The 24,160-nt window shown below is 44.9% G+C and overlaps 1 protein-coding gene across 2 annotated transcripts in view; it reads left to right on the top strand.

Moving 5' to 3' along the window:
* The first annotated feature begins 4,323 nt into the window (after nt 1-4,323).
* Nucleotides 4,324-24,160, top strand: part of RAB11FIP4 (RAB11 family interacting protein 4) — a 115,571-nt gene continuing 95,734 nt past the window's right edge. The window contains exon 1 of one of the 2 annotated variants that reach the window (XM_068209695.1): nt 4,324-4,677. In XM_068209695.1, coding sequence (XP_068065796.1) covers nt 4,534-4,677 — 144 coding nt within the window. In that variant the 5' untranslated portion in view covers nt 4,324-4,533. The remainder of the gene's footprint in view (nt 4,678-24,160) is intronic. The other variant, XM_068209696.1, reaches the window with a different exon arrangement.

Here is a 24,160-nt window from a genome sequence, read left to right on the forward strand (position 1 = left end):
TATAGCATCAAGAAAATTTCAAAGGAAGATCCTCGCTTGTAGAAACATTTCTCCAAAATTTTTAAGTTTTGTTCTTGCTGTTTAACTTTTTATAATAGAAAAATAGAGGAAAGGTAGTAAAAAAATCAAGTATCTTGCTTTTGTTCTAAACTTAATTAAGCTAGTCTGAGAAAACTCCATTACCTCTTAAGTAATATTGTTAAGTTCTCAGGGTCAAGGGTTAATAAGCTGATTATTTCTGCCTGTTACCCGTTTGTGACATTTAAAGAGAATGTCCAGTTGATCAAGTACATCTGTTACATGGTTAACAGATTTTGGTTATCATGGTTAATCAGAGCAGTCAGTGGGAAACAGGATTTGATTCAAAATACAGTAAGACTATGAGAAGCCAAATATTCAAGGAGGGCTATATTGTGTATGCCATAAAGAGAAATTGTACTGTGAAGCTGTTCCTAGGGGCTGGGTCTCTGGATGTGGCTGGAACATAACCAGAATTGCAGATAGGGCCATCAGCCCTGGGGAGTGCCCTCCTTTGACAGTGTTTCTGACACCAGATTGCAATTTGCTATGTGAGTGGAACTGACATTGATGGAAAAGCAGATGATTGTAAAGAAATCCTGCAAATGACAGCCATGGCCTGTGGTATGCAATGAAATAATTTCCTCTTGAACTATTTATTCATGCAAATATGATCGCACCACCACTAGTCATATTTCAAGTTCTAGAAGGAAACTAGAGTGGCCGTATGTAAAACATTTATTTCACATAGTTCATGAATCAAATGAAGAAGTTGCAAAGTATCTCTGATTAAACACATAGTTATATATACCAGTAAGGAAAAATAGCCCACTGGTGCATGCCCTACCTAGAGGTGGAGAAGCAGGGAAGTGGAGAGCAAGGAGCAATGCCAGCTACACCACTGAAATTAAAAAAAAAAAAAAACAACCTGGATTCAGCCCTAAAAACTTCACCTTGGCAGAGCAGCTGCCCAGCAAGTGGGTGGACAGTGTTCGGTTCGCTGTCCTGATCTTAGTCCCCATCGGACACCCCAGCTATAAGCTCACAGACCTTTACTGACAGCATCTCTCATCCCAATTCTCTCGTGTTCAGTGCTATCAAATCATCTCCCAGCTGTCAGATATTTGCTCCACATATTCAGCTGTCTGTAATGACAGCTTCTACAACCTCTCCAGCTCTCTTATCAGCTTCATTCCAGTGCTTGCTGGTACTCAGGCTGTCTGTGGCAGTTCTTGAACTTGAGCACTAATTCCCCAAACCATAGTGTCTAAACTAAAATCTTCTTCCCCTGCATCTGTCCCTTCCAAGTTAGTGCAAGATTGACACAGATTTTAATGATGACAGTTTTGATCTAAATCCATGTTGCCCCTTACTTGCCTATCTAGACCAAGTTCCTTCATATTCCAGCAGAAAATAAAGGAGAGTCAGTGGAAATTAACTGGATTTCATGAAAGTGAGCACAACCCCTCTGAGGGGTGGGAACTTTTCCTCTGGTCATGACAAACAGGAATATTCCCCCTTTTTTTAAATTTTTTCCTACCACAGTATTTATTGTGACTCCACTTCCCAGTCTGGGCCTGCACAGCTGCCCACCTGCACACAAAGAGGGGAGTCAGAGCAAGGAGTCACTGAGACAATCTCAGCAAACGAGGTGGGACAGTGACACAGATGTGCTCTGAGCCTTAGAAGAGGTTGAACTGACTTCAGAGCAGTTAGACTAACAGGAGCTGATTCCACACAGGTGTCTTCCCACAACTCCAAGGGCTACAAGCTCACAGATTTTTGAATAGGTGTCCCCAAGGGGTGTGCTGAAATCAATCCCCATATAACCTGAAGAGTTCAAGGGTCTCAAGATAAAAGCTAAACATCCCCACATCTCAAGAATCTTGCTCTAACTAGACAGCTTCAGAGAAGATTGCTGATCAAATATTCTGCTTCCCTTTTTCCTTTCACATCTCCTCATATCTCTTCAGAAATTCTTTGCTTCCCAAGGTTCATATCTGATCTCTGCACTTTGATTATTTTTTTTTCCTGGACTGGAAAGACCGTTTAGTACATCAGTGAGGGAAAGGAGAACTCTTCCATGACTTTTTTGTAAAAAATAAAGGAAGATCAAAGTGGCAGAGGCTCTGGAATCAGCTCCTTATCTCTCTGAGGGTGGCTATGTGGGGAATTGTATTGCTGTCACTGTGTTGTTGATTGACAACTGATTTGCAAGCTCCAGGGCTGTCAAGCCAGCCTCTTTCCAAACCTTGAATTTGCACATAAAAGGGATGAGAGACTCGTGCTCAAAGAAATAAAACTTCCTGAGAACACATTGCTTTCTACAAAAGAGATGAATTTGAGCAGATCGCTCTAATCATGGAATTTTCAGGGTTGTTAAGGGCCATATGGACCTCTCCTACTGCAAGAAGCAAATGAATGGATACTGTCTCGATTCAAAACCTGCTTCACTTACATGGTCATTTTAGCTGGACAGCTTTATCAATCACCTGCAGGACGTCAGTCAGTGATTGATGGTCACCTGCACTCAGCATCTACAGCAGGAAAGGAGTGCTGGCAGAGGCAGTGAGTACCTGAGCCTGACTCAGCCAGAGCTCCTTCCTCCCCAGGAGCTGCACTCATCATGCCTGGTCTGAGGCACAGTGCAGAAACCAGAACCATCCCTGGTCTCCCCTCTGGCAGCTCACAGCTGTGGGCTTCGAAGGCAGTCCGGAATACTCTTGAGAGAAAGAAAAGGGGCCGGCCAGAGAGATCAAATTAAAACCCAGCCATGGAGCACAGCAGTTGCAGGCGGCTTTAACGAGGAATCCTGCGAAGGCAGGGATCTCCCTTCGCTACCCGCTCTGTCTGATTAAAGCGGGGGTGGGCAGTGTCAGTGCCCAGCCAAGCGGGGATCCTTCCCATGGCTCTGCCTGCTCGCTTGAGCGCAGCGGAGCTGCGCTTGTCCTGCTTTGCCTTAATTGCCCCTTAACTCTCTACACGCGGCTTTTCCCCTCTAGCCTGGAACTATTCAGACCAGGCTTTTTCTAAGAAAAAATATTGCAGTGTGACTGTGTTTTATCTGGGGCGTCGGACTGAGGTATGGACAAGCGAAGGGGCTGCAAACGGCTCCGTCCGCTGTCGCAGAGCCCGGGGGATGCCATGCCAGCCGCGTCCCGGGCTGCTGCTGTCCTCCTGTCCACCCTGCCTCGCTCCCTGCCCGTTCCCTCGCTCCTCGGGCGGCTTCCCTGCCGTTCCGCTGTTCCCACATGCCGTCCCGCTGTCCCCCCGGTCACCCTATCCCCGGTCTCTGTGTCCCCGTCCCCCTGTCCCCAGTCTCTGTGTCTCGGTCCCCCTGTCCCCGGTCTCTGTGTCCCTGGTCCCCCTGTCCCCGTCCCCCTGTCCCCGGTCTCTGTGTCCTCGGTCTCTGTGTCCCGGTTCCCCTGTCCCGGTTCCCCTGTCCCGGTCCCCCTGTCCCTGTTCCCCTGTCCCGGTCCCCCTGTCCCCGGTTTCTGTGTCCCCGTCCCCCTGTCCCCGTCCCCCGGTCCCGGTCCCCCTGTCCCTGTTCCCCTGTCCCCGGTCTCTATTTCCCCGGTCTCTGTGTCCCGGTCCCCCTGTCCCGGTCCCCCTGTCCCGGTCCCCCTGTCCCCGGTCTCTGTGTCCCCGTCCCCCTGTCCCCGTCCCCCTGTCCCCGGTCTCTATTTCCCCGGTCCCCCTGTCCCCGTCCCCCTGTCCCCGTCCCCCTGTCCCCGTCCCCCTGTCCCGGTCCCCCCGTCCCTGTTCCCCTGTCCCGGTCCCCCTGTCCCCGTCCCCCTGTCCCCGGTCTCTATTTCCCCGTCCCCCTGTCCCCGTCCCCCTGTCCCCGTCCCCCTGTCCCCGGTCTCTATTTCCCCGTCCCCCTGTCCCGGTCCCCCTGTCCCCGTCCCCCCGTCCCCGTCCCCCCGTCCCCGTCCCCCCGTCCCCGTTCCCCTGTCCCCGTCCCCCTGTCCCCGTCCCCCCGTCCCCGGTCTCTATTTCCCCGGTCTCTGTGTCCCCGTCCCCCTGTCCCGGTCCCCCTGTCCCGGTCCCCCTGTCCCCGTCCCCCTGTCCCCGGTCTCTATTTCCCCGGTCTCTGTGTCCCGGTCCCCCTGTCCCGGTCCCCCTGTCCCGGTCCCCCTGTCCCCGTCCCCCTGTCCCCGGTCTCTATTTCCCCGGTCCCCCTGTCCCTGTTCCCCTGTCCCCGTCCCCCGTGTCCCGGTCCCGCCCGGCCCCGCCGGGGCCTCCCTGCTGCCTGCGGCGCCCCCTGGCGGCGGCCGCGCCTCCCTCAGCGCCATTCTCCAGCTCTGCCCTATTGTTCTCCCGCCCGTCGCTCGCTCCCTCCCTCCGCCGGGGCTCGCGTCCTCCCTCCGCTCTCCTCCATCCCTCCCTCCATCCCTCTCTCCTCCTTCTCGCCGTCGCTCCCGCCCCGCTCCCCGGAGCTGATGTCACGCACCCGCTGAAGGCGCGGACGATCATGGCTGCTGCGGCCGCGGCCGTGCCGCCGGCCTCCAGCTAATGCCCGCGATGGAGCCGACCAGCCTGCTGCGGTTCCTGCGGAAGCTCAAGGAGGTTTTCGATGTGTGCGATGAGGATGCGGACGGGTTCATCCGAGTGGAGCACTTCGTCGCCCTGGGGCTGCAGTTCGGCCAAGGGGATGAGGTGAGTGCGGCGACTCCCGCCCCCCATGCAACTTTCACCTGCTGTGTCTGGCCAGACCCCGCCCGGGCCGCTCGTCACCCACCCGTCCTCACCGCGGTTCCCGTCCCTCCGGGAGCCCCAGCTTCGTGCCTCAGGGCAGCCCGGTCCCGCTCCTTCCGGTGTGGCTCGGGCTCCCTCCGTTCATCGGGGGGTCCCACTCCTCCCCTTGGCGGCCTGGAGCCCCCTTCCCTCGGGGCCATCAGCCGCCTCCGCCCTTTCCCGTGGAGCCCTCCCCAAAGACAGCCCGGCTCCCTTTCCCCAGGGGTCCCGGAACATCCCCCATCCCTCGGGGCAGCCTAGACCCCTCGGCTACAGGGACCGGTCGCGCTTCCTTTCGAGGAGTGTCTTTTATTCCGGGTTTTGTCCGTCCTGGCAGAGCTGAGCTCGGCGTGGCACTGGGAGCGGAGCCAGTGCGGTGCCGGCAGTGTCTGGACAGTGAGGGATGCACCTGTCCAGGAACCCCCAAACCGCCCGGGGATGGGTTGGGAGCTTGGGCTCCATTCATGCCTGCCTCCCTCCAGCCCTTCAGTGACACAGCGTAAATCTGGAGTCGCGCCACCGGTCTCGGCAGAGCGTTGCGTCAGTGGGACCGGTGTAAATCGTGACATCAGTGGAGATGGGAGTGGGATTCGGGCCAAAGGCAATGAGGGCAACGCCATGCGCTGGTTGGAAACAGTTCCCTTCGGTGATTCAGTCAAGGGCTGCAGCTCCAGCGAAATGAACCAGCCAGAAACGCTTTCCTGGGAGAGCTCTTGGGATGTTACACTTCACTGTTCAACGCTTCACGATGTGCCCCAGCAACTTTGGGTGCCAGGGAAGTAGGAGTGAAGTTGGGACTACAATGAGGTTCAGAAAACCAGTGTCAAACAACCTTTTAGACTACAATGAAACAAATTAATGCGAGGAGCTAATAAAACAGTGGTTTATAGAGGGATGCCAAAGAGGAAGCAAAGCCAGAGTGAATTCAAGTAATTGTTGGAGCAAATAGCTTATTTCTAGCTTGCCACTTGTAATGAAACACAGCTTGTGAATTAAATTAGGAAATCAGTAGACAGAAGGCTTATTACTTACAGATAGTCACAGGTCTTAAACATTTTCTTAATGAGAAGCTGCAGTTTGTGGTTTTAACAAGCAAAATCAGTAGAAATGAGTAACTGTAACAAGTTTTATTGATTTTGGGTTTATTTGTCTCTTGTATAATTTTATAGAAACTAACAGAAGTATTTTTAAATCCTTATTGCCAGATAAACTGCATCCAAATTGCTTTTTGCACTACTGTGTTTATTTGGAGGCAGAGCAGTGGCTTTCTTGTGCAGCACTGAGGAAGACTGACAACATTCCACTGGCTGTTTTGCAGTAGGATGACACTGATGGTCATAACAATCCTTTTTGGTTTTAGAAATCTTTCAGGATGCGAGAGTGGAGTGGGTGTTCTGTAAGATGCAACAGAGGGTTTGGGTGATGATCTCATAAGCTTAGAGTGAATTGGAGTATATTAGCAGAAAAATATTTAAATGGAGAGAAAGAGAAAGCTGGAAATTCCAGTAAAGACAGTGCTAGAAAAGCACCAGTTGTCAGTGATAGTTTCGGGATGGGCTGCCTTGCTGGGCAGGCACAGGAGAGAGTGCCAGTGGTGAGAAATGTTTGCTTCATATTTCGTTCAGTTGGAACTGGCAGTGTTTGATAAGATATTTGTAAAACTGGGACAGAGAAGTCTTCTCTTCCTATCTTATCTACCCGTATATCATACCTCTTTATTTATCAGTGTTGTAACATAACTTGTTCTGGTTTACTTCCCCGTGCCCGGTGAAGTTGGTGTTGGAAGTCCCTTGACTTCAAAGGAGCAGCTGAGTAAATGGGATTTGTAAAATACCCAAAGAGGTTTGCTAGTGAAATACAGAATCAGTTTTCCAAGTGCAGATTTACTCCAGAGCAACCACTGCAGGTGAACTATTCTAGTTTAAAGGCTTGTTAAAAGTTAACTTTTTGTGTGATGAATCACAATTGATGTTTGGAGATGGGGAGAATCTACTCTCCCAAGTAACACAGTGCTTTCTGCCTTGCATCTGCAGGAACCTACCAAGTTCTGTGTGGAAGTGCATCTCATGAAATTAAACTGAGGAGACACTGTTAGGGAGCAGTTCCCTTTAACACATTAGAACATATATACTGCCAATGAAAATTAATTGTATTTTTGATTATGCTAAAATTCTTGGGCCTCATCCACCTGGGCTCTCTTTACATTCAAAAGAATGTTTTCCATTGGCATCAGTGAAAGATTGATTTGCCCTCCTGTGCAATCAAATATAAACAGAATATTATTCTGTTTATATAGTTCATCTGGCCACAGGAAGGGTGCTATTTTGTAGCACTGTGTACTGAGTAATTCTGATATTTACCAACAGTAGCCTGGGGTCATGTCTATGAAATGAGGGAGTATCTGTCCCTTCAGTTGTGCATGAAGGGCACACAGATTTCCATCTCTTCTCTACCTCCTCAGAGCCACCACCATCCAAAGTTTGAAGTCTACAAATTCCTAATACTAACTTCAGTAGGGTTTGCAGGGCATTTAGCCTTTTCTGTATTTTTTCTCCTTCTTTCTGTTTTCTTTTTCTTTCTTGTGTGTGGTGTGTAGTCAACATGCTGAATTTTATTATTCCTGAAAGATAACAGCTCTCTGAAAACTGCCCCAAGGCAAAATCGTTGCAGCAAGGCAGAAGCTTTCCCTTCAAGCAAAGCACTCCTTACCCACACAGTCAAAATAATAAACTGTAATGTTTCTGGTTAACTTTTTTTTTTTAGTTTATTTTAATGGGCTTCTGAAACCTCTGCTTCAAATAGGTTCTAGCAAGTTTGCTTGCAAGCTTTTGCTTTGCCCTGAGGAGAGTGTGGTTCAACTAGAGGAAAAAAGGATTTGATTGTATTGATTTGGCAGAGCCAGGAACAGAACCAGGTCTCTAAATGCCTGAATTTAGAGCAGACCTGACTGGCTGTCAAGCACTGCTTGCATATGCAAACAGCTGTGGAACTTGTACTTTTAGGCAGTTGGGCATTCTGGCCTCTGTTCATCCCATCTGACCGTGGGCATCTAACTGAGTTGTCTCCATCAGTCTTTCTCCATGGACATGGATGAACAGTTGAGCACTCAGAGGCTGTAACAGGACCAAAGGATGAAATAAATCCCTCAGAGATGCTTCTTTGTCTCCGGGACAACAGAAACTCCTAGCTGAGACTTCTGGTTGCGTGCTTGGGTCTGACTTTCCTTGTCAATGGGGTGTTTGCCGTTTGTGTAGAAATCTGAAGAAAGACACCAGGGGCTGTTTCCAAAGCGACTTGACTGGATGGCATGTGCTCACTAGCTAAAGAAACACTTCACATAACACTGAGAAATGCCAAGAGTCGCTCACCATCTGGTTCCCTTTCACTGGGAAAAGAGTTGCGGTACAGCCAAGTGTCTGGGAGCACTGTGAGTGACACGTTCAGCAAGCCCCGGTTCTGGCAGCAGATTGTGTGAATGTGTATTTCAGGGTAGTGCCAGTTGATGTTTCATTATGCCAGATTCTACTTACACTCCACACTCAGTTTTCAGCAACAAGTGAAGTAAGCTGAGCGTGTTGACACTTCTTTCTGAGGCAGGTAAGCACCTTTTGGAGGTGCAAACCATGCAGGTGCTCACACAGTCATTTTTGTCACGGTGAGATCTGCTCATCGACTTGAAGCAGTGTCACAATTGAAAGGGAGCTTCAGCAGCTAATAAAATGTAAAGGCCAATAGCAATTATTCACATGAGTGGACAGTAACTCACTTAAAGCCAGTGGTTTACTAGTGGTGCAGAACAGAAATAGCTAAAAATGAGTTCACGTATTTCTCATGAACAGATGAAAATTTCTGGCCAAAAAAAACTGTTATAGGGAGATGTTTGTTGACAATCATCTTTGTCAATTTCAATCATCAGCCCCATTCAGGGCTGAAGTTAAAGGCATCAACCTCGAGTGCTGTCCCAGCAGTGGATTGTGGCTGTGGCTGAGTTTAATGGCACTCCTGGTGCTTCCTTTTGACTTGCTATCAGATGTCTCCCCGGAGCTGAGGTTGTCATACTCCAAACAGCCCTTCTGCTGTAACCACTCTAGAAGTAGCCTTTCCTGTTATTTCAGGACTGCGATTTCACTGCCTGATAATCCAGAGTCTTTCTGAGGAGTCTGGGTGAATTTCAGGCTCCTGGCTGTAGTGTTGCAGCTCAGAGTTGCACCCAGAAATTAAAGGAATGAAAATTCCTGTCAGTGTGCACAGTGACAGAATAGCTCATACCTTCTTGGTAATGAGTCTGCAGCCATGAGAAGAAGAGACTTTGGCACTGAAACATGGAAACAAAAGGGTGTTATCAAATGATATTGCCATTCTTATTAGGGCGTACTTCTTTGCTTTTCCTGGAAATGATTACTGAAAGTAAAAATAAAATATTTGCCTAGAGAGAATCAAGGATACAAAGAGCAGTCCCATGTGACAGTGTTTTCTAGGCAGCAGCAAGGCTGCCACACATTGAGATTCCTTTAAACGCTATTTGCTAATGACCCAGATGTTTAACGTAATTTACAATGACTGGGAAAAAATAGAGTTCTGAAGTGGAACAGTGGGGTACTCAGTTTATGGATTAGTCAAGGTACAGCCACTGTAGCCTCCCTAATTCAATACAAACTAGCAGTGAATATGTTTAAAATAGCCTTTTGGTAAATGCAGAAACTAAGCATTTCTAAACAGCTGACATAAAGCAAGCTTGGTACTTAGTGTTAATGAAATGTTTGCCAAAGCACTGGTGGAGAGAGGAGCTGTACGTCTGCTGTGCACTCATGAGTTTAATTCGTTATGTAATGTTTGCATTTCAAAGGTAAGAGCTCTGAGGGGTACAGCAAGAATTGATGCATGTACAGCTAAGAATTCATTATTGCTGTGTTTTGCAATACAAGTCAGCGATCTGAAAGAGTAAATTTTAATGCCTGAAGGAAAGGCAATCAATTCTGATAGCAATTCTTGATATTTAAATGACTGTGTTTTGTCACTACCTCAGTGTTTGAATTTAGCACAGGTACATTGATATTGTGTTGACATATCTTTAAATGCAAAAGTGAAAAAATGCATGAATGAAGCATAGAAGACAGTACAGTATGGAAAGTAGCACGTGTAAGTGGTGTGTCAAAACATTTAGCTGCCAGGCAGGGCCAGATATTTTCTATGTAAATTTTTCTCCCTCCATCCTGATTCAGTCCATGCTGTTGTAAAATTGTTGTTCTTTGTCTGTGATATGCCTGCATGTTCTCCAGAAATTTGCTCTTGCAAATCCTACAGAGGATGTCAGATTTCTCACATGTATTGATTTTATTCCTCTAATATGATTAAGCTCTGAAAAGCAAATTAAAATTGCTGGAAGGGAGGGTAAGTCTTGGAGGGAGAACAAGCCACTGCCATCTAGTATTGTTGGGGGTGATCCCCAAGACAGAAATTGTTTTTGCTTCTAAATTGCATTTTTACCTGCTATTTAGCACAATTGACTCATACTCAGCAGCAGTGTTTTTGTAGCAATGAAGTGGAAACAAATAAGAGGCCTTATAATGTTTAATGTTTTTATTCTCTGTGCAGTTGACAGTATAGTTTCCTATTAATTTTATCTGATTTTAACGCTGATATTCACAAACATCTTAAAATCCTTGTTCTGATTTTTGCATCCGACTGTCTGCTCAGGAGTTCTAGCAGATCTTAAAATATGCAGTATCTGGGAACACACGTGATCTCAGACCTAGATGCAGGCACAGGCTGCTGAGTAAGCACTCATCCCTGAATGTGGTTAACTCAGTGCAGGGTGTGATTAAGCACATGAATGATAAAAGAGAGTGGCAGACACAATCACTACTACTCCAACATATGGTTTTACAGCAGCAGTGTGAGTGTAAACCAAGCACTGTATTCAAGATACAATTGAAGGGCCTCACTTGGAGAGAATGCAGTGTTTCTGTAGAGTTATGTGTGCTGGTTTCACATTTTGTGTGCAGTTAAAATCATAAATAGCAGGGCTCCTTCCTAAGCCTTGAATCTGTTTCAGTTCAGAAGGATGTTCAGCCTCAGAATGAGAGACAGGACTGAACTGTGGGGTCAAAGTACAACAAGGGAAACAGGGTTGATGCACAGGGCACAAAATGCAGGCACTGGAAAAATTGCAGTGTACTCCTTGGATTTTAAAGCTGCTTTGACAGTTGAGTTTGGGTGAAACATTATGGCTTTAGGGGGTCAAGTGAAAAGCTTAGAAACAGGCGAGACTTTTCTCCTATAGGATTCCTGAAATTAGAAGGAAGGGTACTGGAATGGTGTGCTCTGGAATACAGAGGATACTGGCCTGGTGAGATGAGGGGTGTTTCAGAATGATCTACATTTCAGTACTTATATATGTGGTTTTTCAAGTATTCCATAACATCACAGATACATCTGCTTTGTCAGACTTGTTTTTTTCTCCTTTGGGGGACATTCTGGTGGTGTTCCATCACCTCCAGATGAGCTGACCCTCCCTGATGGGATCCAGATGGCTTCTGGAACATGGAATATTAATTTCCAGTGGCACTTCTGTTGTTATGATAAAATATCCAGACAGACATGCAAACAGCTTTATCCATGTGTTTGCATGGTATTAATGGATTTGAGAAACTGTCCTAAAATATTTGTGACTTTGCTAGTTTAGTAGTAAGTGACTATATGGGCAGTTTTAAGCCTAATATATAGGATGTGTATGTTGGGATATGTTGCTAAGGGCACTTTTCTGTGTTGTAACCTACTGGGAACAGGAGAAACCTGTAGGAGAATTTTGCTGCACACTTAATGCAGATCCTTTAACAATTGCTATATGAGCCTGGCACATTATTTTTGACTTAAAGAGGAAGGAATGTAATTAACTTCACTTTTTGGGGTTTTTTATAAGTATGATATCTGGATGGATTTCATTTGAAGCTAGCTTTTTATTGACAAAATTTAAATAGGAATATTTGGCAAACAGCAAGTCAAAATACTCCAAAACATAAAATTTTGCTCAACACAAAGCATTTTTCTGTTTTCTTCTGAAAAACATGAAAAAGAATAAATGGGTTTGATTTCCTTTACTTGCTAAGAAAGCTGAAAAATCAGTTTTTTACCAAGTTATGTATTGAGCAAGTGCAGAGACTTTGTGGATGTTGGAGGAAGGGAAAATATGTTGTTCAGTTCTCTGCCTAATGGAGTTGTGTTATCCAGGTTGCAGTTATCCAGAGCTGTGGGGAAAATAAAGCAACAGGTAAAGCAAAACCATGAATAATGCCAAGCCATGTAAGAGACTAGAAAATGTAATCTGCATGAAAAGAAAATCAGAGAGTTTGTGCAGAAAGTAGGAACAGCTTTAAAGTGTGGTACAAGAGAATTTAGGATTATGGTCCATGAATGTTTGTTTGGCTATGATTCATTTATTGCAGTCAGACACGGGGGAAACTTGTGAATTTTAGCCTCCAGCGTGAAGAGTGAATTGTGTGTTTCATTCCTTAGTTCTCTCTGGGATTGCTTGAAAATAAAGAACTGAGGAGTGCTTTGGGACACATCTTCAAAGGAGCTTTGATAATGCCAGTTTTGCTTTTCCTGCTGAGCAATTACAAGGCCTGGAAGTTTCCACTGAGGAAAACTGCATCTTGCTTCCTCACCTGGGAATTGAGTGCTCTTTGCCAAACACAAACTCCTCTCTACACGGTCAGCTGCATCCCACTGGAAAGTGCTGTGATATTTGCTTCCAATCAGACAGTTGGATGTGGCTTGTTTAGAGAGAGAATGAAATTGGTTTGAGCAGTCTGCTGTTGACAGCTGTCATTTGAGCAGGTCTAAATTTGAAGGTCAATGCATCTGTAACTGCCAGTGTGACTTTGGGGGTGGCAGATTATGATCTTTATCAATAATCTGTCACCTCTCTTGTGTCCTGTAGTCACCTTGACTGGTGACTCTGCCGGTACTCAAGAGGATTTCTGGACATCTGTCAGCCAGATTGGAAGCTTTGGCTCTAACCGAGCTCACGATGTCTTTCCAATGGATGAAAAGACAATTTGCTATGTACAGAGAATTTGGCACAGGTCATGTTACTGTTGTGGTGCAAATGCTGGCAGATGCATATCATTTGTTTCTTGATTTAGATATCCACATAACCTCTGGAAAAGTTCAGATATTCACAAATTACTTACATTTTGCCAAAGGTTGTGGCACAGATTGCTTTTTCTGTGTGCATAAGCCCATGTGATTTCTCTTACTCTATTTTTCTTGTACTCTTGGCCTCACTACTGCCAACTGCACTTCTTTTCCCAGCAGTAATTTTTTCCCCCTGTGGCATTCTAAATACGTTTTCAGAAGCCTGACAACCCTGGTGTGTGGAAGCATCCTCATGGTACTCCTGTCTGGTTCTCCCTGAGTGGGTGGTGGAGGTTGGTGATGCTCTGCATCAGCTCTTTCTTTGGAGTGTGCACTGAATATTTGGTGCATTGGCACGAGCTGGGCCGAATTGCTGCTCTCAGTCTGCTGCCTGGGGCCACAGAGTGGTCTGAGGAGGAGAGCACCAGACAGCAAGGATATTTAATGCAGCAGGATCGATGGTGCCTCAAGGGAGGCATCATGAACAGACTGCAATCCCCACTGTCACTCTGCAGCATCACAGCTCTGCCTGGGCACTGATTTTGCTGGACTGTCCAAAGTAATGTGTGTTGTTCTGGCCTCACTGTGTTATTCTCTGGATTTATTCCTTCCATCTACAGGGACAGCTTCAGTTCTGGACTCTCCATGGCTTGTGCTTTTTGGTGGGTGCTCCTGTTTAAGTCAGGGTGATTGTTAAGCTCTGGTTGTTACAGCAAAATAGCACCTGTTTGGAATGGAAGGTAGCTTTGGAGGGATTGGTCTAAGTGGTCGTAAACACAAATGATTTACACAACATTTCAGGTGAAAAGCTTGCTTGATTGAGTTGGCGGCATAATGTGGCTATAAATTACCATTGGGTTTATTGCAGTTGGCTGCTGCAGCGAGTCTTCAGCAATACATTCTCTTTGGTGGCACTGCTCCTAATTCAGTGCCTGACACTGCTTGCATTTTGTAGATGTTGCACTATTCTGTAGAGCTGCTTCCCTGGATTTGTGGTACAGGGTGAAGAGAGTAGGAGAGTAGACTCCTCCCATAGCAGGAAATTGCTGATGTCTCTATTTTTGGGAAGAAGGGTAAAGAGACACATTTCAGGTCCCTTTTTACAGGAGGAAGGGTTGCCATGGGTAACAGTTGTGAAACATTAGGTCTGATTTTACATCACACCACACCTGCTACCCACTGCCCTGTTTGACTTTGTTTTGGAAGGAGCATGAGAATCAGGTTCATCTTCCAGGCTTCTGGATGGCACAGGGTGGCAGAAGAGACACTGGCAGTTACTCTTTTTGGCTTCCAGAGATGTTTCCTGAGCCCACAGGGACATCAGGCTGAGCACCCTCTGCAGAGCAAAGCTGCAGAACTGGCCTTTTGGGAGCAGTGATTTTGGATAAAGAGGCGTGTTCTCGGAGTCCTTTGAAGTGCCACTGAAGTGGAACCTCACTGAGCTGGTACCTCCCTTCCCTTTTCACATGTGTTCCCTTTACAGCTCACAGTGCCTTAGAAGGCTGTGTCATTCACTGAATAACACATGTGCCAGTCACAGAGGGTACTTCTTTCATTAACCAAATGCTATTTCAACTTCAATTTCTCTTCTTTTTCCCCTGTGTTCTCTCTCCCACTCTTGCTGCTGATAGAAACATCCCCATTTTACAATCAGTCTGTCAGTCATCACTCCTGCTTAACTTTGGTGAACCTGCTGTCAGTAGCACTGTGCCACCATCAGCTCCAGCCTGTGGTTTCCCTCAATCAGTTGGGCAGAAGGATCTCATTGGGAAGGGGGAAGAAGGATGTTCCCTTCAAAAGGATTGCAAACTTATGGACAGCTGTGAATGAATGCAAAGGAAATACTGGTGAAGTGCACCCTGTGAAACAGGGTGTCACTGTTTGAGGGAGTACCTGTGTGTATCTTAATACCCACAAGCAAGAATTGATTTCTAGGAGTCAACTGCCAGCCTGGAATGGAAATGGATTTTAAGACCCAAAGCGTGCGCTCGGTGCACAATGTAATTAGATTGTGATTGCAATTTCAGTACAGTACTGAACTCCAACCTTTTAAAAACTCCATCTTTCTTCAGAAGCTTATGGGGCTATTTATGATATCAGCGATGGACTCAAGGAATATCACAGCTATCAAATGGAGAGGAAAGGAGAGGCTGTCAAAAGATTAAATTTCAATAGCATTTTAAATGTTACCTCCCTACACTGTATTTAATGATTCTCTAGTTCTGCTAAAAATCAGTGGCTCCAAAATACTGCAGTCATTTTTGAAAATGTGATTTTATTTCCCCAAGTACAGAAGAGACTTAGTAGCTTTGGCCCTAGGAAAAGACTCAGGAGGTGCTAGACACAATAATGCATTGCTCTCCACAGAGCAATTTCCCCCTCTGTCAGAACTGGCTGTTGGGCTTTCTGTTATTAATGAGGGAGTTATAGTTCCTCTTTAGGAGAGGTTTCCATGTTATCTGCTGCTTGGCACTTCAGAGACTCTTACTAAAGAGCTGATGTGATTCCTATGAAGATTTTGTGTACTCTCTGTTAAATGGGTCACTCCATGCCAGATAACATGAGCAATGTCTGCACCACTTCTCGGGACCAGCAAGGAAAGCAGGCTCAGTACAGGCTGTGTGTCAGCACTGCTTGAAAGGAAAACCCCACACAATTTTAAAATATTCATCTTTGCTCCACTAATATGACCGAAATAAAATAATAAAATAGACTAGTTTTTTTTGGTGCCAGATTAATAGATTTAGGTCACAGACTGTAAATGAGTGTGACTCAACTGTGTGAATAAATCAGTTCACTTGATTGTGGGATGAATTTACACTTTCAAAGCTTTTAATAGGTAATGAATATTCAGGGCTATCACATGGTAGGACATCTGAAAAAAAGGCTTAGATTCCAGCAGGCCTGGCTCTCAGTCAGCAAATGTTACAAAAAGAGTGGCTTGGAGTGGTAGAGAGCAGTGCTGCTCTCATCCCTGCTTTTTTCCTCTTTGCTGTTGCTAATATGAATGCAACAGTGTGATACACCAAATGTGCAACTGGAGGCTTTAGAGGACAGGTTTTACCATGCTGTATTGATGCTCAGAGCTTGTTGTCCTGTTTTCACCATTTGTGGACATCAGATGAAGTTGAACACGTGTTAGATGGGGATTTGAAATCTCCCAGCAGCTTGCAGAGCACTCTGGGAGCAGTTGCTCAGCCCAGCCCTGTAGGCAGGGAGGCAGCACCAGGCTCCGTTTTAATTTAGGGTAAAAGGCTCAAATCTGAGCAGTTAACAAGTATTTGATGGACACTTACCAACTAAGTTCATGCTGAGGAAGGTGGCTCCCCTGGGTTCTTCTGAACCAACACAAGGTTTGAGGTGGTAAAACCCTGTTTCAGTGAGAGTCATGACATTGATTTCCAGTGCAGAACCCTGCTCATGCAGGAACAGACAAGAAATGCATGACTTTCCTGGGCCCTCTTGAGAAACTCAGCATCCTGTAATAATTCATATTTTCTTAGTTATTTAAATGCTATTCTCAAGAGTGGTGGGGAAGGGAAATAAAGCTGCTGGTGCAAAGTTACCCAAGTTAAGAATAGCCTACAACATGACTATGAAGTGTTTTACGTTCAATATTTTTGCTTGCAGTAGAGATTTCTTGCCAGAGCTCTCTATGGAATTAGTTTGAACATCTGAGTTCAAGGTAGCTGGATAAGAAAAAAGGATTTGGAAGTTCTGTGAAAATCTTTAACCAAAGAGGGTCTATACAGCATCTCAGCAAAGTTCTCCTGGGCACAGCCTTTCACTGCTTTGCATGTGCCAAGACTGAATCACAGCTGATGACAAAGCGGGAGAGGTGACAGGGCTGATCTGGAATGTGACTGGTTTAGGTGTACTTTGTATTAACCTGCACAGGAACTTTGTGTATGGACAGCCCTGGGGATGGTTAGCACTTCCCAAAGTGGGGGAAAAGGAGGAACACATTTCTTATCAAAGCTGAGCTTATGATCCATGTGCAACCAGGAGCTTCTGGTGTTCCACTGAAATTACAGCATGCAGTTCCAGAGTTTGTGATGCTGACAAGCTTGATAAACTTCCTTACTTCTGCTGAAAATTGATCAACTCAAAGACAACCAAACAAAATAAAAGGTGTCAGGTTTCTGAAAGGCAGGGGAAGATCTTAAAAAAAGCAAGGAAGTCTGGCATAACCTGCACAGCTTCTCCTCTGCCTGAGTGTAGCCCGGCACTGATGGATAGTCTGAAACATGTGACAGAGTTTATACCATTGGTAAAGACAATGAAGGAGAGGAAAAACCAGGGCTCAGCTGTGCCAAGCACTGAGATGGGTGCACCTAGGTATGTTAGTAGGTTTGGGTGTGTTAAGATAAAAGCATTGGTGGTTTCTGTTGAATAGGAGTGGGGTTGAGTAAAAGGCTCAAATTGAATGCATATGGCTGTGATTTGTTGAACTTAAACCATATCTCTTTCTTCTCAAAAAGTCCTGTATGATTTGGGGCATCTGTTTTAATAGGATTGACTGGAAATTAATCTGAAAGCATGAGGGATGTAAAAATTGACAGTTTTCTGGGTTTTAACCATATATAGAATTCTACAACAAAAGCATTTCATTCTTAATTTCTACAAGCAGAGTAAAAATCTGCCATTTCCATCCACTACCACAGGTTTTCTTCAATAGGGCGGTTAATTTATTGTTTGAGTCTGTTATCTGTAAGAGCTAAGCAGTGGAAGAAGATACTAGGTGTAGCTAGGTGTAAAATGTTTAAGATATTTGAGTAGAATGCCTGGGTATTATTGAATCAGTCCTCCCAAGCTATTGCATAATATTCCTGATGAGACAATGTCTTTGAGAGACAGCTCTAAGGGCATAATGCTAGCGAACAGAAAATGGAGAACCAGGAAGTTTTTTTGACAGACAGAGGGTTTGAACCTGCAGAATTCTGAGCTGGCAGTTCAGCTTTGCAGTTGTGCTGAACTGGGGCTAAAGTGCTCAGCATTCCTGCAAGGTGGGAGTCTGAATAGCAGAGCAGGGCTGGGAAGGAAATGAGCTTGCTGATCAAGATGTTCCAAAGTGCATCTTCAAGACAGGTCTGAGTCAACACTTTAAGATAATGCTGTCAGACTAGATGATAACACAAAATATTCTGACAAACCTACTTGGTCTGGAAGCAAACACTGTCTGTTTCTTTGCAGTGATTTCTGCTTAAACTGGGGACTCCAGTTGCCAACAGCCCTGTGCTAGCCACATTGACTCCTGTTTGGCATAAAATATTCAAATATTTAAATAAAATAGTGTGAATTGTAAGAATCATCTTTTTATTTGGAAAATTAAACTGCTCTAACACTTATTAAAGCTCTCTGAGCTCTACCTGAAGCACAGACAGCAGTGAGAAAGCTCACATACACATGCCACAAAATAAAATTCTCACGAGAAGGTTTTTGATATAGGTACCCTCTATCTATACTTTGCAATTGTACCTAACCCTTTAAAATAACCCAGGTGCAGAAAACATTCTGGGATGCATCACACCTAAGATGATCTTCAAATACACTTCCTGGTTTCCAGAGAGCCCTGCTCTTTGCAGTGAAGAGCAATCAGGTTAGTCAGAATAACTGAGGCAATGATATGCAGGAAATTCTCCAGGTGTACAGACTGCATGCACTACCTATGTACTAAAGTCTGCATCTTGGGTAATCTGTGCATTGGGAACAAAAGGATTTATGCAAGTCCATGAAGCTGATTTACAGTAGGAGGATTAACAATAAACAAACAGGTTCCTCTTCACTAGGGAAGTTTGTCAACACATTGTGACAGTTTGGTGCATTAGTCAGCACAGCAGACATCATGTGAAAGTGACATATCTGTATGGAAATACCTGTTATATCTGTCAGGAAATCGGCCAAATGACTCATAATTCTCAGGACTCTTCTTGTCTCTAAATGGCTTTTTCCTTATGTGAATTTTCCCCATCCCATCTTCTTCCTAAATCAAAAGTGGGGTGTTGTCAGAAGCTGCCACCTGAAATGTGGCATCTCACTTTCTCCTGGTGTAAAAAGACTGAATGTGCATTGATGAAGTGGACATAAATTGCTTTTCCATTTCACTCTCTGCCATGAGTGTTCATGACCAGAGCTTGACCAACTGCCTGGAAACCAATCTGTAAAGTCAGAGAAAGATGCTGTGGCCATCTGCCACAGTCTCTGTGGAGCTCATCTGACTTTAGGAGGGTTCCCTGTCTCCACAGAGGATGGCCACAGCAGAGATGAATCTGTTTGTCACAGGTACCTTGAAGAGAATGGGAAGAGCATCAGCTGTGTATTTAGAAGAGCATCCTTTACCAAGGACCATGGTGGTTAGGACAGAGCTAAAAATAGATGCTAAAGGAAAATTAGTAAGTGTCAGAATCATTGAAACAGAGTGGAAGAGAATAAGTCATCTTTCCTGGAGCCTGTTCAGTATGTTTAAACTGTGCTTGGATTTTAAAATTACAGGACAGACTCAGCAAACAATCAGTCATGGCACTTTCAAATCAACTAAAGGGCACTCAGCAGAAATGTTAATGGATGAGCTGTATTGAATGCAGAAGGGAGAAGGATGGAAACAGTCTCAAAGGGTATCAGCAGATTTCTCTGCATTGCCAAATGCAAAAGACTAAAGAGCAGTGGCATAACACTGTGACCACTGCACTTGCTGTACACGTCCTGCAGTGTTTACTTTTTCTTACCAGTGACAGCTGTGATCTGGAACCTCTACTGACTGCTTAAGGACAGATCTTGTTCCTGACTTAATTTCTTTCTCAGGAAGAACAAAAACTTACACCTAGCTCAAGTCTGCATCTTTACAGACAGAGTTGCTGTGTCTGTGGCAGTGAAGGAAGGTACAGTTTTGATTGTATGCAAGATTCATAATTTTGCCTGAACTGGGCTTATCCAAACCTGGACCTGTGAATTAAAAGTTTTCAATGCAAGCAGAGCACTTATTTAAATGTTTTCCATGTCTTTGTCCTTGTGGTAAGATTGATCTTTTCAAACAAAAACAAAGGTGTTTCATCTTAGACTGACTATCTTTGGTCTTTGCTGCTGGAAACCCCAGAAGCTTCATACTCTGTTTTTTACTGGCATAAAAGAAATAACAAGAGGGAGAACCTGTGTGTCCTCTGTCACTCTTAAAAACACTGGAACACGAACAAAAGAAAACAGAGGCTTTAGTGACCTAGTCGAAAACCACCTAGAAAAAAATAAGAATTTCTTCTTTCCTGTTAATAGATGAGTGAATTCTTTTTAGGAATTTTATTCCTTCAGATTGAAGGACATTTCAAAGGTCTAACTCTGTTCTCCATTACTTCAGCATTGGTGTAACTGAGCATTAATAAAATGCTGATTGATGGAACAGACCTGCAGTAGTTCTCTTACAGAAACAGCAGCTGGACCAGTCTATACTTTAAACTCAGGAGCCCTATTCCCAAAGCAGTTAAGTAGCATTTATACAGAATAAACAAGGAAGTGATTAATAAATGCTATTTAAAATATTTACAGTCTCTTTGTCTTGCTTCTTAGAGATGTGGTATGGACAGCTGTCTTGGAAAAACTGCCCAGTCTCTCTGCCTGACCAGGATTTTCCCTATTTTGTGCACCGGATGCAGTCAAAGGGGTAGATGCCTGACAGCAGTGCTGTGCAGAAGTCCTTAACCACCTGGCCCCAGCCCCACAGCCCTGCACAGGGGAAAGCTGTGTCTGTGTCTGTCATCCTTTGGAGACCTGCAGTGATCCCTGTTGTTTTGGTCACATCCTGGCCTATTTCCTGCCTAACTGGGAGCTTTACTTCACTCACACTCTTGCTTTTCTGTCTGCACACAAAAACAGCAGCTCCAGGGAATTTCTTCCCAGGTATGGTCAGAGTGGTTCCTGCCATTGTTGTGATGTCCACCCCTTGCTACTACCAAGGGGTTAGGGCTCTGTGCCAGGGGTGGGAGACTAATGAATTCCCATTCTAGCATCACTTCTGACAGACCTTTTCCATGCACATTGCAGCTCCCTGGCTGCTCACAGGCTTCTAGACTTGAATGTTATGGTATGCTTCTCAGCACTGCAGTGGAGAGTGGGGGTGCTGGGGGGATCAGCTCTTCTGGTGGGTGAGCAGGAGCAGAAACATCTCAATAAGGGACAGTGGCAGGCAGGTATTCAATGCTCGCTCAGTATTCAGACTGCATCAGCAATCCAGTGCTTTAGAAATATACAGTACTTTCAAAGCTCTATTTTTAGTATTTTTCCACTTCTGAGAGTAAATACTTCAGATTAGTTCCATGATTTTAATGTCACTGATCCCTGTTTTTGACTGACTTCAGCAGCTCATCCTTAAAGTGTTTTCCCTCATTCCAAATCTTTATTGGTGAGTTATTTGCACAGGATTCACTGCTGCCTTTTTTCTGCTGTTGGAATTTGAGCTCGCTGGCTGTGTGCTGGATGGTGATTTCTTTGGCATATTTCCTTTCTTCTTTTGGCAGGTCCTAAGTTTATTCCATTATCTTTATGAAGTGAAAAATGCCAAGCAGAATTTTCAGTGACTTTCACTTTTGTTTAATTAGTGATTTATCTTGACATTGTCTAGTGTGAAAATCTTGCCCTTTTGAAGACCAGGAGCAGTTGATGTATGGTAGTTTTGGCCCTGGCTGCAGAAACCTCTCTGCTCAGCAATTGGTGTGTGACACAAGCTTATTTCTTAGGTGGACAGGTGGAACCACTGTTGCAGTTTACTGAGAGTATCTTATAAAGTGTTGTGTTCAGTAGTAATGGAGAATGTGAAGTTTTATTGCTGCCACATGACAGCATGTGAGTATTCACACACATTCAGCACTCTGAATATTCCATTCTCCTTGGTTTCTTACACTGCACCCCTCATTACTTGTTCTAAACAGGCCATGAGTTTGCAATATCCTGTGCCTCTGCTTCCCTCTCTTAATTCCAAAAGCTGTAAGGGACAAAATCCACACATACGGGCTCAGTGCTGAGCCCATATTCAGGGCTTGCACTGGGCAGTCCAGACACTGCCTATGGATGTTGGTCTAATGTTTCGGATAAATATGGAGCATTCATCTGCCATGCAGTGTGATACTCTGGAGAGCACTAAGTGACATCTAAGCCCAAGGGGACTTTTTAGGAGTCCATGAAATGACAGCACAGATCCGATCAACTGCAGCACCAGAGATTGTGTTTGTTATATCAAATAAGCCAAATTATTCTCATTGTACGCCGTAGTGAGTTGAGGTTAAACAAAATTCTGTAATGCCAGCATGTCTGACTGCAGGATTCCAAGCTTTTCTGTGTGCTTGAAAGTGTTTCTTCTTGTGAATGGGGTGCTGCAAACCTGTGAGACTGACTGGACCATGCACACGTTAGATATGGGAGAAGCAGTTTACCTGCAAGGCTTGGGCTGAAGTGTGTGCAAATGGCATCCACAGAGCAGGACACAGAGCTGCAGCACTAACCACAGTCTGAGGCTGTAGGATAACGACTGATTTTCCATACAAATCAATGACAGTGCAGTGAAGGACTGAGACTGATACTGAGGTAAAAACAGTTGGAGCCATTCCCAGGCTTGAACTGAGAGCAGAGTTTTATCATGTGTTTGCTGGGAGAAAGAAGAGCCTCCAAGTCCTCTCACTCATGCAGTGCCCTTGCTAGAGAAGAACAAGTTAATTGTACATCTGACGCAGCAGGAGCCTTACTGGGTGTCTTTCAGATGAGTTGACAGCTGATAATTATTTGAGAGCTACAGGCTGTCTGTCCTCTATTACTTCCACTAGGGGAAAGCAGCACAAGGAATGTGAGAAAACCTTTGATTATAGGGAAGGAAGTAAGATTTGTTCTTGTTATTGCTTGCTCTTATCATCTCCAGCCAATCTTAAAGCTTACAGCTGGTATAATTGCAGTGTTGGGTGTGTTGCTGTTGTGTTTCAGATTTTACTCTAGTGGGTGGCTGGGGAAGATCTGCACATCTAGGCAGACTTCTCTCTGGTTTTAGCTCTCAGGACACACTTCCAGTTTGAAAGAGCAGAATTTGGGATGCAGCACATATGTGCTAGCTTTAGTGGGATCTCATGCCTGATCTCCTGCTCTCACCATATCTGCCCATCTCTCAGCAGTAACCTGAAGTCAATATCAGTGATAAAATAAAAGTTGTTGAAAGTGTTAGATGAAATCTGGGTGTTATGTCTCCTTGCAGATTGTTCCCAGGTACTGTATAAGCTTAGCTCTGTGACTGAATGGAATGGGTTGTATGTGCTGGGACCTGCATAAACAATTACAGTGCTTTCACTACTTTTCCTAGCACCAGTTGTGCAAGAATTGGAACATGCTGTAGTCAAATGAGAATGGGACAGGGAAGTGTGGAAGAACAGTATTTCTTCCAGCTTGCCATAAACTTGTGACAGGATGCTGTGACTCAAATCTGAGCCCTGGAATAGTCCAGCAGAGGAGGAAACCTTACATACAAGAACAGGATTTTGGATTGGCTTGGTGGTCTGTTCTGGGGAACCAGAGGATTTTTTGGGTTTAATTGTTCCAATTTTACAGCTCATATAAGAGAGCTCAAACCACCCAGGCTGGGGATTAGATCCCTGTTACTGAATTAGAGCTCTGTGTGTTTGATTTAGCATCAGTGTGATGTCCTACATCAGTTCACTGACAATTAAATTTTTTCTTATATCAGAGCTCTCTTTTGGCTGATTTGAGAATTTGACAATTTCTGGCTTGTCCTCAGACTTAAAAAAATCTCTTCTCGAATGTCTTATGTATGTATTTGGGCCATGTTTAGATTCCAGAAATGGTGTGCCACCGGGATATTAGGGAGTGCAGGGCTGCTCACAGCGCAGGACTGGAACCAGGTGTTCCTGGGGCACTGGGAGCTGATCCCCAATCTGTCAGCCAGGCCCAAGAAACATTTTCCTCGTCATGCTCCTGTCCCTCTCCCTGCACTGGTTATTTTTAGTATCTCTCCACCTCTGCATATCAGTTGTGGAGCTGTGTTGCAGTAGATAAGAGCAGAGGCCAAGTAGGTTCAAAACAGCCAGGCTTGGTGTTTCTAATGGTTTTTATATTACACTGGTTATATACATGGTTTTTTTATAGATGTTTGCTTCTTTTCATATGTCCATGCTATGAAAAGCTCCCCACTGTAGCATTGTTCCAGTGCCTGAAGTGGAATAACATTCTATTTTTTAGTAATGAGATTCCTTCACATAGGACTTATTTCAAGAAGAAATCTATG

The sequence above is a fragment of the Anomalospiza imberbis genome, chromosome 19 (genome assembly GCF_031753505.1).
Source record: "Anomalospiza imberbis isolate Cuckoo-Finch-1a 21T00152 chromosome 19, ASM3175350v1, whole genome shotgun sequence".
Taxonomy (NCBI): domain Eukaryota; kingdom Metazoa; phylum Chordata; class Aves; order Passeriformes; family Viduidae; genus Anomalospiza; species Anomalospiza imberbis.